Below are 15,652 nucleotides of genomic sequence, written 5' to 3'. Positions count from 1 at the left end.
GAGAGTGTTACAGACAGCCCAGCATATCTGTGGATGTGAACTTCCCTCCATTGAGGACATTTATAGCAGAAGGTGCAGAAAGAAGGCCTAGAAGATCATCGGGGACACCAATCACCCCAACTCCTTCTGTCTGGCTAGTGGTACTGCGGCATCAAAGCCATGATCGACATGCTATGGGACAGCTCCTTTCTACAGGCTATTAGACTTATAAATTCACACGTCTGTACATTGTGACGGAGTCATAACACGAAGATCTTTAGTCCCTCACACTGTGGGATGGATGTAAGATTTAAATAAATTCAAATACATCCTTGACTTCCATCCCCACCATTAGCAGCTAGGTTCCAGTTGTTCTGGAATCCCTTCTCCAAACCTTTCTCTTACCCTTTCTCCTTTCCATTGAGAAAACCCTACCTTCACTGAGCTAATGGAGGTTTATACTAATATCATTTTATTTGGCACAGAAGTCAATTTTAACCTCTCAAACAAGAGAAATAATCATAATCGACACAAATTTGGACAAAAACTAGAGAAAATCTGCAGATATTGGAAATCCAAGCAACACACACAGCAGGCCAGGCAGGGTTTGTGGAAAAGAAGGCTATGGAAGAAAGAAAAGGGGGAGGAGCACAAGAGGGATGCAATGGGCAGGCAAGGTGATAAGGTGAGATAGGGAAAAGGAGATGGGAAATGGCGAGGGGGGGAGGGGCATTACCAGAAGTTCAATAAATTGATGTTCATGCCATCAGGTTGGAGGCTACCCAGATGGATAATGCAGTTTGACCAGAGGGGAAAGTTCATGCTCAGTACAGTCACTTTAAGTATTCGGCTGGCAGTGACCAGGTTGGGTCAATGTTCTAACAAGCAACTCATCTTTACATTGGGAATGGCAGCAAATGCCCTGGTCTATATTACCTATATCTGTTGCTCTGGCAGGTAACGGCCGTCTCCACTGCGTGACGAATTTGTAGGCATCCAGTCTTATTTCAATGATATTGTTTAGGAGAGCGAGGAGAGGAGCCAGTGGGAAGGCAGCAACAAATATGGTTGTGAAGCCAAACTGTAAGACTAGATTGAAATGAGAGCCGTAATTATGACTGCTTGAAAACATACAGATTGATTCATTTATCCAAATGAAACTGATAACGTAAACTTGAATTATTAACACAGACCTTAGCAAATCAAACATTTGATTTAACTTTTTTTTTCATTCTGCAACAGAGGATAAGACTTAAGGAATAATACTCTGTCACAATATTATTCAATAAGACATGTAACATGTGCTAGACACAATGGGCAACTCTCTTTTCTCCTATGATCCTCGGTTCAAGCCTCACTCCAGGGAGTTCGGTGATTATTGCAGGCTGACACTTTGATGCAGGGTTTGCAAAGGGCTGCACTGTGAGTGATTATAACTCTCAGATGAGCTGCCTAGTTTCACACGGGTATAAAAATCTCTCATGGTGGCATTCCACATTCTTCTGCCAATGCTTATCAGTCGACCTACATGTGCAATGTCTGTGAGTCTGGACCAAGAACTGAAGGCCGGAGCCTGTCCTGGGGTTGGAGTGATGTTAGGTGGGTGCGAGGGAACAAAGGGGCTTGTTTTGCTGTTGTTGTGTTGCTTGTGTTGAACATTGTGGGAAAGCTGTGTTGGTGCTGCAATATGTGGTTACATCTAGGGGCTGCTCCCAGCACATTCTTAGGTTGTGTCGGCTGTTAATGCAAATGGCGCATTTCACTGTATGTTTCAATGTTTGTTGTTGTTCAGTCATTAAGTCGAGTCTGACTCTTCGTGATCTCATGGACTCCGCACACCAAGCCTTCTTGTGGGTAACTGCCTGTCTAAGATCGCTCAAGGTCAGACACATTGTCCGAGTAATTTTATCTATCCACCGTAGCCTCTGTCGTCCTTCCCTTCATTTACCTTCTAATATGAGAGTCTTCTCCAAGGAATCCTGTCTTCTCATGACGTGGCCAAGATATCTGAGCTCTTGTCTCATAATCAAGTCTCCTAGTGAGCAGTCTGGCTGATTTCTTCAAGTATTGACTTGTTGGATCTTCTTTCTGCCCAACAAACTCAACAAAACATTTTCCTCCAGCATCCAAGTTCCAAGTTCAAGGGCGTTGATTCTTTTGTATTCGGCCTCTCTAATAGTCCAGCTCTCACAGCCATACATCACCACTGGAAATACCATAGACTTGACTGTACGGATCTTTGTAGTCAATGTTATGTGTCTGCTCTTCAGTATTTTATCTAAATTTCCCACTGCTGTCCTTCCCAGAAGTGAGTGCCATTTAATGTTATGGCTGCAGTTACCATCCATAGAAATCTTTGAACCGAGGAAGAGAAACTCATCACTGCTTCCATTTCCATTCCATTTATTACCACGGAGTTAATAGGGGTGGTCGATATAATCTTGGTTTTATGTTTCGATGTACATGTGATAAATAAATGAATCTGAATCTGAATCACGAAATTAGAGGGTTTGCTCAGGTCTTGTTTCATTGTTTGTGGAAGTGAGCTATGCACAAATGGGCTGTCTTGTTTCTTATCTTATATCAGTGACTAAATATCATTGCGTGTGGAACACTCGGGGATACCAGACATTGTGAAGTACATCCTTAGGGTTTTAAAATCTGACTTGGCTTGAAGAAAGCTCTAAATTAAACAATGCAGGATTGAAGATCAAGTACCTGAAATTAAGTAAGTGTATCCTTTGTGAAAGTACTTACTGTAATTTTAGTGTGATTCTAACTAAAACTCTTATATTCAAACATCTCTTAGGACTCTAAAAAAAAGCTGCATCTATAGCTTCACCTGGGGCGCCCAAATGAAGTTTATTCTCTCAGATCTGGGATTCCAACCAGTCTGAAGTCTGAAACTCACAGTAAGAGTTTGTTTTAAACCTATTCTGGAGAGCTGCTTAAATAATTTATTTCATTTAATACAGGGAAATTATTTTTTCAAATTAAACGAACATTACTCTCTTAGACAAGTTACTTACTTTGCTTTAGGCATGATTTTTCAATTGGCAATCGTTTAAGTAAGGAATAATTTGCTTCTTACACTTGATTCCTCATTCCATTATTTTTGGCAATGATAATCTTATTTCCTATGATAGGTTAATGTCTATTAATGGCAGAGCAGAAGGAATATCATATAATGGTGTTCAACAAATTCACTTGAATTTTAGTAAACGTAAAATACAAACCTTGACGTTTCTTTGTATAGTCCTATTTCTCCTCTGTTGTCTAGGGTCTGTGATTAGCTCAAAGGCAGCAGAAAGTAAAGAGTGTTGTTTTGAGACTGGAAAATCTGTAATTCCATGCCTAACTCTAGATCTGAACAAATAGCAAGGCCTGACTATCAATTTGTATCCCCACTTAAGAAGGGAAAGAAATGTAAACCTCTGATTAGAAATTTTCTGATGCCAGGAAAAGAAAGAAATGTTGGGAATTTGGGGAAAAAGATGTGTTTGTGTGAGAGAGGGTGATTGTAAGAGTGAGTGAGAAAGAGAGTGAGAGGGAGCATGAGAGAGAGTGAGAGAAAAGGGTGAATGAGAACGAGAGGGTGAAAGAGTGAGAGTATGAATGTGAGACAGTGAGAGAGAATGAGAGTGAGAAAGAGTAGGAGTGAAAGAGTGAATGAATAAGTTAGAATGAGAAAGTGCGAGAGAGAGTGAGTAAGAGGTAGGGAGTGTGAGGGGGAGAAAGAGTGAGAGAGAGAGCAAAGAGTTAGGTGCTTGTGGCAACAGGCAAGTGTCTTGAATAGAAATTGAAAATATAAATATATAACTCACCCCAGAGAAATGAAAGCCTTATGCATGAGTTGCTGAATAATATGAAGCTTGATATATTTAAATATTCTCTAAAGATTTGCTATATTCCAATTACACTAAAAAGGAGGAAAATGCTACATACTTGCAGCAAATACTTAGGTCAAGTACCTTCGTACTACTCGTACTGCTGAGGAAAACAGGTTTCCTCAGCAGGGTGAGGAAATTTGACCTAAGCTTTTGTTGATCTTGATATTTTTTAACATTAGTTTTAAATTTCAATGTTATTTATTTCATTCAACTAAATTGTCAAAGCGTTTCCTTTTTCCAGTCTTACAAAAGTGACTAAGGTTTTGATGAAATGTGTTTAATAAACCCAGCTGAAAATTGGATAATATGCCACACAGGTGAATTTTATTAATATGCTATTAACGAGGAATACAAATACAGTAGTTGGTAAGTTCCACTAATTACTGTCATACCACGAAACACATTCTGGAAAAAAATCTGTTGTAGTATTTACTAGTTTGCTCAGTTCCTGAGCTGTACTGTTTTATGTTCTATGACAGTGTTAAATAATTGCCCATCAAAATGCTCACATTAATTATTCAAATACATGAGCCTTTTTATCCAATAACATTACAAATGTTGGCCTGGTACTTACCCATTTCTAGATATTCATCTATCAGTCCATGGATGTTCATAGGCTGCAGATTCCAATCCTGCTCCCACTGAGGTAGGTAATTGTCATTCTTCTCACTCTGACTGGCTTTCTTCACCTTCCTTCGTGACCACCAATTCTGTAACAGTCTATATCAATCCAGACGTTATTTTCCACTGAGCACCAACAATGTAATAAGTTAATACCTGACAGTAATGTCTTTAATTTGTGCTCTCTCTCTCTCTCTCTCTCTCTCTCTCTCTCTCACGCACACACACATAACTTATTTGCGAATGCACATTAGAACTGGATGTATGAAGATTCTTTTGATTGCCACCATCAGGGAGGACAAACACTCAATGTTTTCAGATCTGCTTCTTCCCCTTCACCATCAGATTTCTGAATGGACAATGTACCAACCCATGAATACTATTTCAATATTACTTTTGCTCTCTTTTTGCACTACTTGTTTAATTTAATTTATCCTGCTGTAATTTATAGTTCCCTTTATGTATTGCACTGTACTGCTGCCTGCCATAGAACAATAAATTTCACAATATATGCCACTAATATTAAACCTGATTGTGATCCTGAAAACAGATCAGAATATGCATATTGTGCCCCGAACTTGATATGCATATTGCAAATTAAAAATGATTTTCAACAACTTTGAAAATGGTAAGCAACTCAAATCTGTGGGTTCATTGCTTTTCTCTTTCCAGATATGAAACACATTTACAATCACAGTGTAACCTGGACTGTTAGCAAGGCAAGTCTGAATTGCTTGAATGCTGGCTTTTTTTGCACTTTGCTAACTGGAATCAAAGCAACGGATTGTTTAACTTTTCTTGCCACAAGGTGGTAGGCTGTGCAAATAAAAAAGACCTAGAAATTACTTCTCCAGTGAAAGTAGTGTCTGCAATATGCAAATGCTCAGCAATGCACATCACTCTTCATGACGAATTCCTGCCAGTGCTTCCTTGCACTTGATATACGAGGGGTGATTGATAAGTTCGTGGCCTAAGGTAGAAGGAGTCAATTTTGGAAAACCTAGCACATTTACTTTCCCTACATTTACACACTTAGTCCAGCTGTCGTGGAGCATACGGATCTCTTCTTTGTAGAAGATGGCGTCTTGGACCTCCAGAAGCGGTCCACAGCAGAGGTTATTGATAAGTTCGTGGCCTAAAGTAGAAGGATATGAATTATTAACTTCAAACTTTCTGCATTTTCACTCAAAGAGTTGAACTACACGTGCATGTAACGAGAGCTGTATAACTCATCTCCTTCTACCTTCGGCCACAAACTTATCAATCACTCCTGCTGTGGACCACCTGGAGGTCCAAGACGCTCTTTTTACATGCATGTGCAGTTCAACTCTTTGAGCGATAATGCAGAAAGTTTGAAGTTAATAACTCATCTCTGGCTGTCTTACGCCACAAACTTATCAATCACCCCTGCTGTGGACCACTTCTACAAAGAAGGGAACCGTATGCTCCACGACCGCTGGACTAAATGTGTACATGTAGGAGGGGACTATGTTGAAAAATAAATGTGCTAGGTTTTCTAAAATTGATTGCTTCTACCTTAGGCCATGAACTTATTAATCACCCCTCCTAGTTTTGTACACCTCACTATATGTGGATAACATAAGTACAGAACTTGATGAAGACCATAAGACATAGATGCAGAATTCGGCTATTCAGCCCCTTGAGTCTGCTCTGCCATTCCATCATGTTTGATTTATTTTCCCTGTCAACCCCAAGTTCCTGACTTCTTCACATAACCTTTGACACCCTTATTAATCAAGAACCTTTCAAACTTTATTTTAAATACATGCAGTGAATTGTGCTCCACAGCATCTGTGCAATGAATTCTAGATTCACCATCTTCTGGCTAAAGAAATTCCGTCTCATCTATGTCCTAAAGGGATGTCCCTCTAAATTGAGGCTGTGCCCTTTGGTCCTAGACTTATCCATTGTAAGAAACATCCTCTCCACATCCACTCTACCTACACCTTTCAATATTCGCTAAGTTTCAACGACATTCCCTCACCCTCATTCTGCTAAACTGCAGAAAATACAGGCCCAGGAGGATGTGTACGTAAAGTACAGGAAGAGGAGGATGTGTACGTAAAGTACAGGCCCAGGAGGATGTTTACGTAAAGTACAGGCCCAGGAGGATGTTTACGTAAAGAACAGGCCCAGGAGGATGAGTACGTAAAGTACAGGCCCAGGAGGATGTGTAAGTAAAAGGAATGAAGAAAACAGGAAAATAGATAATGCTGGAGCTGTGAAACATAGAACACAGAGCTGCTGGAAACACGAAACAAAAAAAAACCTGTTGGAAACAGTCAGCAGGTCTGTTAGCATCTGTAGAGAGATGACAGCAACAATGCCCCAATCAAAGATAGCTGGCCCCACTCGGAAAGGTCATCCAATCAAAATGTCCCTGTCCCCTCCTCCAGAAACCAATCATTCCCAGCAACCCCAGCTCTTATGTCAGAATTGCCCAGATCAGTTTCTCTGCCTGGGTTGTTGAGTGTTTCCAGCATTTTGTTTTTGTATCAGGTATCTGGCACTTGTAGTTTTTTCCCCCACTTCCTGCTGTTCTGATGCAACTCAGCTTCTCTCTCTCTACAGGTGCTGTCTGATCTACTGGGCCTTCCCAGCATTCTCCCTTAAGTCAATTTCCTAACAGCCACCATTTCCTGAATTTTACTCTTTTCCTTTCTTCCTTCTATGTTCTCTGATTTACAAATCCTCCATAAAGAATAAAAAGCATTCACAAACATTCCCTCAACTGGCACTGGTCCAAGTCATTCACTTTCTCTTGGTCTCAATCATGCGATATATTCCCTTCATTCTCTTTATCTGCTACCCAACTCTGCATCTTAAAGGACAACTGCCTTCTATCTTTTGGGAAAAGAAAATTAACACTTTCTCTTACTTTTACATTCCAACCCCCTTGAATCACAGTGCAAGCAAAAAGGATATAATGCTCTCCCGGCATATATGGTGAATAAACTCTTCCAGCTTCCAGACTGGTACAGGTATCAATTTTAACCAACATTTCGATGAAAAACTCTGCCATCTTCTTCAGGGATGATGCTTGGGCATGTCCAGTCTGGTTATATATATATATCTCCGTTAACCGTCCCTCCTGATTGGTTAGTCGTCATCCAATCAGGTTTCCGCTCTCCCACCTTGTTTACAATTGAATATTATATATCCTTTTTGCTTGCATTGTGATTCAAGGGGGTTGGAATGTAAAAGTAAGAGAAAGTGTTAATTTTCTTTTCCCAAAAGATATTTAGAGCAAGACCTTTGTCTTCTTAAAAATTCTTTTCCTCTAATTTTATTTCAATGGTTTCCTTTACCAGCGGTCCCTAAAGCTGTTGGCATGGCACAGTAGTTTTATGCCGTTGAAAAGAATTGTGAGAGGAATGTCAGGAAGAGGAGTCAGTAGAACATGTAGTTCTGAGTTGCAGGAAGTACAGGATACAGAGAGCGATGATGATAATCAATCTAAGGGAATTCAGGGTGCAGGAATTCACATTAAAAGGGTTGCTGGGTATGGGTGAGAAAGCACAGGTCAGGGTATTTTTAGCTTTCTTAAGGGGTACAGGTTTTTTTTATAGGATATGATGAATAAGGTAGGGTACTAGGATGGCTAGAGATGGGAGGATAAAATGTAGGTTAGGGTATATATGTCTGTATGATTGGGCGAAGGAATTTGTAACATAAGTCTATTGCACACTGCAGAGCAGAAGGTGGTGGTAATGCACCATTAAGCTGGGTGCCAACCACCATAAAACAAGAAGAAGAAGAAGAAGAAGAAGAAGAAGAAGAAGAAGGAGAATCGCCAGACTAGACATGCCCAGGCATCATCCCTGAAGAAGATGGCAGAGTTTGTCATTGAAAAGTCAGCTATAATTGACCCCTACCCAGCTGGAAGCCTGAGAAAAGTTTATTCCTCAAAAGTAAGCATTTCCTAGTTACTTGCTGCATCTGTGTAAATCTTTCAGTATTTTATTCATGAAGACAATCCCAAATCCACTTTTAAATAATAACCTGTGTTATCACCTTTCCTTTCAAATCAAGCAACTTCACATTTTCCCACATTATTTTCCTGTTGCTAACCTTTTGCCCACTCACTCAATCTATCTGTAAAATTTATTTGTAAACTGTATCTTCTGCACAGCTCGCCTTTTCCCCACCCCTGCACTTCCACCATCTGCAAATTTGTATACACGCGCATTTCATTCCTTCCTCTGTTGTTGACATATGTGGTCCCAGAACTGATTCCTGCAGCATCCAACTGATCACGCTGAAAGTCTATCCCTACCCCCTACTTCCGCCCAGTAAGATAGTCTTGTTCAATGCAGATACAGTACACCTGACACCATGGACCTTGGACTTGCCAGGTAACCTTTTGCATGACATTTTGTTGAAACACCATGTGAAAAGCCATATTATGACATCTACATATACATATGACATTCATTTGAAATGTTAGCTCCTGTTTCTATTTCAGCAGATACTGCATGGCCTGTTCAGTATTTCCAGTGTCCTATGTCATGAAAACTAGCGGTGTTGCAGATAGTAAAGAAAGTTTTCCAAGGCTAAATCAGATAAAAAATTGGGCAGAGCATTAGCAGCTGGAATTTAATTCCAATATGTGTGAGGTGATGTACTTTAGGAAGTGAAAAAGGGGTAGAACACGTACTGTCAACAGTAGCATGATAGGGAATGGTGGTGTACAGAGGGACATAGAGGCAACATGGATCAATACTGTAGTCAAGAAGGCATATGGTATATTGACTTCATTAGTCAAGGCAGACAATATAGAAGTTGTATGTCATAATTACAAACTTACAAAACATTGGTTAGATGACACTGGGAGTTCCATGTACAATTCTGGTCACTACACTACAGAAAGGATGTGATTATTCTGGAGAGAATGCAGAGCTGATTCACCAGTAGATGTCCTGAATTGATGGACAGATTGAAAAAATGACCAGGGTTTCTCAGAACCTGTCTGCCAGTGGGAGAACGTGGACTGAGTTGGAAGCTGGTTTAAAGTGTGCTTGTGGCCTGTCAGGACATGTCTGCTGAGCAGGAGATTACTTGGGTTGTTAGTAACTTAGCAACGGCCAATGAGATGGAGCAAGGTGTGAGCGGAGTAGCCATTTTAGCAGCAGCCATTGTTAAGTGTGGGCCAGTGTTAAATGGTCAGGTTCTGGCTCAACAGGCTTCCGCGAGAACAGGAAGAGGCTAAGGGTGCTGAGTCAATTGGAATCATTCAGTTGTTTGAAGAATTTAAGTATAAAATTAAAATAAGAAGTTAGAGCCAAAGGAATAACAAATGTAGGCAAGATGGTAGTTAAGGCAGTGGAATGCTCCTCCTATAAGATGTGGGATTGGATGGTATCTAACAGTCTCCCTAATGACTACATCTGCAGGAAGTACAACCAACTTCAGTTCCTGACAGACAAGGTTACGGAACTGGAGCTAGATGTACTCAAAACCATCTGGGAGGCTGAAAACCACATTGATAAGAATTTTACTGAGACATACAAGGTGCAGGCATGAAGGTGACCACCAAGAAAAGTAAGGGGCATAAGCAGTTAGTGCAGGGTTCCCCTGTGGCCATTCCTCTCAGAAACAAGTATAGCCCTTTGGATACTGAGAGTGACCTATCAGAGTACAACAGCAGTAGCCAGGCCAGTATCACTATGGTCGGCTCTGAGGACCAGGAGGGAAGGGTATTTTTGGAGGGGGAGGGACGGGCAGGAGATTCTGTGGCTGTGAAAGAGAAGGGACGGCCGGCTGGTGGCGCAATGACATCAGCGCCGGACCCGGGAGCAGAGGTTCCCGGGCTCGGAACTAGTCGGGTCCGCTCCTGAGTACGTTTTCCAACCGTGCTGGGTTGAATGTTGAGATCACAACTCGACCTTGTAAAATAAAGGGAAAATACTGCAAAAATGTCTGGGTGAGGAGTGGCTCGCCACACAGTCTCTCTCTCTCTCTCTCTCTCTCGCTCCGCGCCTTGTAAAAGCCATGAAAAAGACATCATCACAGACGCACGCACGGACACGCAGATGCACACACACACAAATGCACACGCAGACGCACATTGCACAGACTCGCACGCACACAGGCACACACCAAAAAAAAAAGAAAGAAAGGGGGGGATGATGTGTTGCCTTCTAAGTGCTAGGGTCAAGGATGCCTCAGAGTGGCTGCAGAATATTCTCAAGAGGGAGGGTGAGTAACGAGAAGTTGTGGTACAATGACATTGGTAGAGGTCCTGTGTAGAGAGTATAGAGAGTTAGGAATGAGGCCGAAGAGTGAGACATCCAAGGTAGTAATTTCTGGATTCTGTGCCCCCCCCACCCCCGTGCCACGTGCAAGTCAGGGAAGGAACAGGATGGATATGGATGATATTGCAGATGAATGAGTGGGTGAGCAAGTGGTGCAGAGGAAAGAGTTTCAGATTTCTGGATCATTGGGATCTCTTCTGCAGAAGGTATCACTGTACAAAAAGACGGGTTACACCTGAACCCAAGCCGGACCAATACCCTTATGGGTAGGTTTGCTTATGCTGTCGGGAAGTGTTTAAACTAGATCGGCAGGAGGATGAGAACTGGAGAGTTAGGGCTGAGGATGAGGCAGTTGGAATACAAGTAGATGCAGTGTGTAGCGAGACTGTGAGGAAGGACAGGCAGATGAGCAAGCAAAATTGTAGACAGTTGGATGAGTTGGAAATGCAACATGGAAGCAAAATTGAAAAGGGTGATGAATACAGGATTGATGGTGTTATATTTGAATGTACATAGTATACAGACTAAGCTAGATGATGTTGTGGCGCAGTTAGGGATTGGCAGGTATGATATTGTGGACATCACTGTGTTGTGACTGAAAGAAGATCATAGTTGGGAGCTTAACATCCAAGAATACAGACTGTATTGAAACCATAGGCAGGTAGACAGAGGGGTGAGGGGTGGAGTGGCTCTGTTAGTAAAAAAGGAAATCTTATCTCTAGAAAGAGGGCCATGGGATTTGAAGAGATAGAATCCTTGTGTGTCGTTAAGAAACTGCAAGGGTAAAAAGACCCTGATGGGAGTTATATACAGCAGCCAGGATGTGTGGTACAAATTCCAATGAGGGATCGAAAAGGCATGTAAAAATAGCAATGTTACAATAGTCGTCGGGGATTTCAATATGCAGGGAGATTGTGAAAATCGGGTTGATGCTGGATCCCAAGAGAGGGAATTTGTAGATTGCCCACGAGATGGCTTTTAGAATAGCATGCGGTTGAGCCCGCTAGGTGAAAGACCATTCTGTACTGGGTGAACCAAATTTGATTAGGGAGCCGATTGGCTGCTTAGATCTTTACAATAATGAGCAGGTGTACCTAGTAAAGTGGCCACTGAGTGTATGTCATAAAAATGTGTCGCTTTGTGGCAGCAGCACAGGGCAAGTCATAAAAAATTACCGTCTGTCACAGTAAAAAGATAAATAAATAGTACAAAGGAGTTCTTCAAACTCTCATGATTACCTCATCATGAACAAGAAACTGAGAAATTCAAATAAAACTCAATGAAGCAGGTGTTTCACTGCATCCTGAAATTCCTGTCTTGGCAAATCATCTCAGCAATAACCCCAGGAATCAACCTTATACCCCCCCGGAGATGCCAGTAGCAACCTGGGGTTCTAGATTAACTGTGGCTCCCACCGTTTTTAATCCATATTCACCTCTTTGAGGTGATCAGTCAGTCCTGAACCTCCAATAGGGATGGAAGGGGAGTTCCCATGACATCAGCAGCAGATTACACAGACTCCGACCCTAACCTGATGGGAATGGTAAGCGCTGGACAGTGATGGAAGGTCTGCTGGTGGCCTAAAGACGATTAAGCGTGCAATGTGAGGTTGGGGTCTGCCATGAGGCAGGAGAACCCAGGGATTCCCTATGAGATCCAAGACAGCTCACTCTGGACCTTCTTTTCATCCAAGTTATTTCTCGTTGCTTGCACAAGCGTACAATGAAAATGATTTTAATTGGTGGCAGTTCGTGTATATTGAATGTCCTTCAAGCTATTAGCAGAACCAAAGGGAAATGTTCAATGTCCCGTTGAGTTCAGTTTTAATTGGCTTTTCAGCCCTGATCATTGGCTTTACCAGACAGCTGAAGATAAAATAGAAATCTCACGGGTAGCCGAGCTCCATAAAGTTGTTCCACATTTGCTTCAGCACCATGATGATTCCCATCTGCATGCAGAGGTCAATCAAACAGCCACTGGGATGACACTGCACCAAATATAAGGGAGAGGTACATCAGAAAAGATAGAAAGGCAGGTTTACATTTAAATCTACCCGTAGATAGCGGTAATGCACATAGGTCAGACTGGGCAAGGTTGGCACATTTCTTTGAATGAATTTGCTTAAGTATGACAACACTGATGATTTGTTAATTTTTGTCAACTAACATTTAATTGCATTAATAGCTATGTCCCTAAATCCTATGGTGGGATTTGAACTCATCCCTGGAGATCCAGATCCCCCCTTTGTCCTGATCCAAAGGCAACAAGAATGCAACTTCTGCTATACTAATTAATGATTAACGAGTAACATTTAAGATTACGTTCATAATATGTAAAATAATATATACAGGATTAAGTAGAAGTTACAAAACACTTGTGTGGATGGCATATTAGACCTTAAGACATAGGAGTAGATTGAGGCCATTTGGCCCATTGACTCTGCTCTGCCATTCCTTCATGGCTGATTTACTATCCCTCTAACCAAGTCTCCTGCCTTCTCCTGGTATGACACCCATACTAATCAAGAACATGTCAAGCTCTGCTTTAAGTATACGCAACGACTTGGCCTCCATAGCCTCTTATGGCAATGAATTCTGTGGATTCACCACCCTCTGGCTAAAGAAATTCATGCTCACCACTGCCCTGGAGGTTCTGCTTTTCAGCCTTCTACCTAACTCCCTGTATTCTCTCTTCAGGACCTCTTCTCTTTGCCTACCTATGTCATTGGTACCAATATGTACCATGACTTATGGTTGTTCACACTCCCCCTTTAGAATGCTGTGGACCGGATCCAACACATCCCTAAGCCTGGCACCTGGGAGGCAAAATACTATCCTACTAACCGAGTGTCTTTTTCATGTCTACAAAATCTCCTGACGACTCCCTTGACCTTGGCATCTCCTGTCACAATTTCACTCCTCTTCTCCCAATATTTCTTCTGAGCCAGAGAGCTAGACTCTGAGCCAGAGAACAATTTGCTGCAACTTCCCCTCCAACAGGATCCAAGTGGTATACTTATTATATTAAGTGGTGCTTAGGATGATGACGCCAAATGGCGACTCCTTTGTTTGCATCTTTGGAAACAGCTCTATTTCCATCTTTATTATCACTTTTTTCCTTTTTCAGGGTCCTGACCTGAAGTTACATGCTGACTTTGGTTCTTTGCAAGAATGGGATCCACTTTCAGGGCCTCACGACCGGCTGTTTATCGATATGCCAACGATGTGCCCAAGAAGACTAGGTGCCTTCAGGGTGCCAGATTTTCATGGCTCTGGAGGCAGGCGGATTCGAGGTCCGTGCTGCTGCAGAAATCTAGTGTGTTGTGGGAGACGGAAGATCATAAGCAGCGAACTGGCTGCTGGCTGTGTGCCCAGAGACCCAAGATCTTTGGGCACCGATCTTGGAAAAAGCGATGCAACAGACTTTTAACAGCATAAATCAGTGAGTTGTTTTGTTATGTCTCCCCTCTCACTGTGAAATTGGGACACCTCTTTTTCCTTTATTAGGGAGGGAGAGAGCCTGCGGTATGTTGAATTACTGGGTGAAGGAGTAGTCTTTGGGGTACTGCAAGTCTGTGTCTTTATTGATGCTTTGCTGCACACTTGAGTGCTCAGTGGAGGGTGCAGATGCTTTTTTGCTGTTGGAGAGGGGGGTTCATTGCTTTGCTGCTGCTTATGCATGTGAAGGGGGAGCTGGGGGGGGCTTTGGGGTTCTAACATTTAACTGTCCTTCATTCCTTGGGGCAATCCTCCGGTTTTGTGGATGTTTGTGAAGAAAAAGAATTTCAGGATGTATATTGTATACATTTCTCTGACATTAAATTGAACCTACTGAAACCTATTGAAGAGGAACAGCCACAGGGTACTCTGTACTGGCTCCCTATTCCCTTCTTCTCTTCTGATAGTCATGCAGGTACCTGCCTCCTCCAGCTTAGGGTTGACTACCTCATGTAGTATATTTTCCCGTATGAGCTTAAGTTCCCTTTTCTTAACATGGTCTCTAAGGAGCTTCAGGTCAGTGTACTCAGTGAAGATGTAATTATCAGGGAGAATGAAGAATCTCCCAGAGTTCCCTCAATTCACAGAAGAAACATACCACAAAATCTGGACCCATTCTCAGTGTACTAGCCATGTAGCAATGGAAAAAGAACTTACTGGAGACTTATTTAGAGCCTGCATCTGTGTTTGCCCAAGTCTGTGGTCGCCTAAGCCTGTTGAATCAAAGTTGGGCCAATCTGATACTGCCTCACTCCAACAATGGCCACTCTGCTTACACCTCCTTCCTTTTTATTTGCTCAAATAAAACTCACTTTTGATAACACTTTTTTCAAATGGAAAATAATTATTAAAATATAAAATTAATATTAGAGTAGGAGAAATTCTTATCCTGACTTCTTTCATCCCCTGTATAGAGAAGCACTGTTACCATTTCATGTTCAGGATGTTCCGTCAGAATACAGAACATTTTTGATGGAACGTGAGTAAGCTGAAATTAGTTCCTTGGATATTGTTGGTGACTATCTGACCTGTTGAATATTTCCTGAATTTTCCATGTTCATTCTGTAGATTTGCAGCATCCACTGCAGGATGCTTTTGTATTTTGACCTGTAGATGTGATTAAGTCCAGGATTTTGTCTTTTCCTTGCACTGAAAGAATAATTGGGTTGGCGGGGCTCCAAATGGCTTTCAATAAAGATAAGTAACATAAGACATGAATGGGTGCTGATATTTGTCCCATTACTTTCATTACACATGTACCCTTTCAACATTTATCAGTGCTCCTGGGCTCTCATGAACTTAAAACATTATTAAAATATGGACAGTTATTTTCAATCAATAAATATGTCTGAAAAGCTGATACAATTATCCAACGAACAAGCCTTCCCCA

General features: G+C 41.8%; 1 protein-coding gene across 1 annotated transcript in view; it reads right to left on the bottom strand.

Moving 5' to 3' along the window:
• Nucleotides 1–15,652, bottom strand: part of ano3 (anoctamin 3) — a 350,806-nt gene that overhangs the window by 32,213 nt on the left and 302,941 nt on the right. The window contains exons 21-23 of the mRNA XM_063063091.1: nt 12,655–12,752; nt 4,444–4,589; nt 916–1,068 (exon numbers count right to left, since the gene is read on the bottom strand). Of these exons, the coding sequence (XP_062919161.1) occupies nt 916–1,068; nt 4,444–4,589; nt 12,655–12,752 (397 nt within the window). The remainder of the gene's footprint in view (nt 1–915; nt 1,069–4,443; nt 4,590–12,654; nt 12,753–15,652) is intronic.

Source organism: Mobula hypostoma, chromosome 11 (genome assembly GCF_963921235.1).
Source record: "Mobula hypostoma chromosome 11, sMobHyp1.1, whole genome shotgun sequence".
Lineage (NCBI taxonomy): Eukaryota > Metazoa > Chordata > Chondrichthyes > Myliobatiformes > Myliobatidae > Mobula > Mobula hypostoma.
The sequence above is the reverse complement of the archived record's forward strand: the minus strand, read 5'-3'. Positions and strand labels throughout refer to the sequence as shown.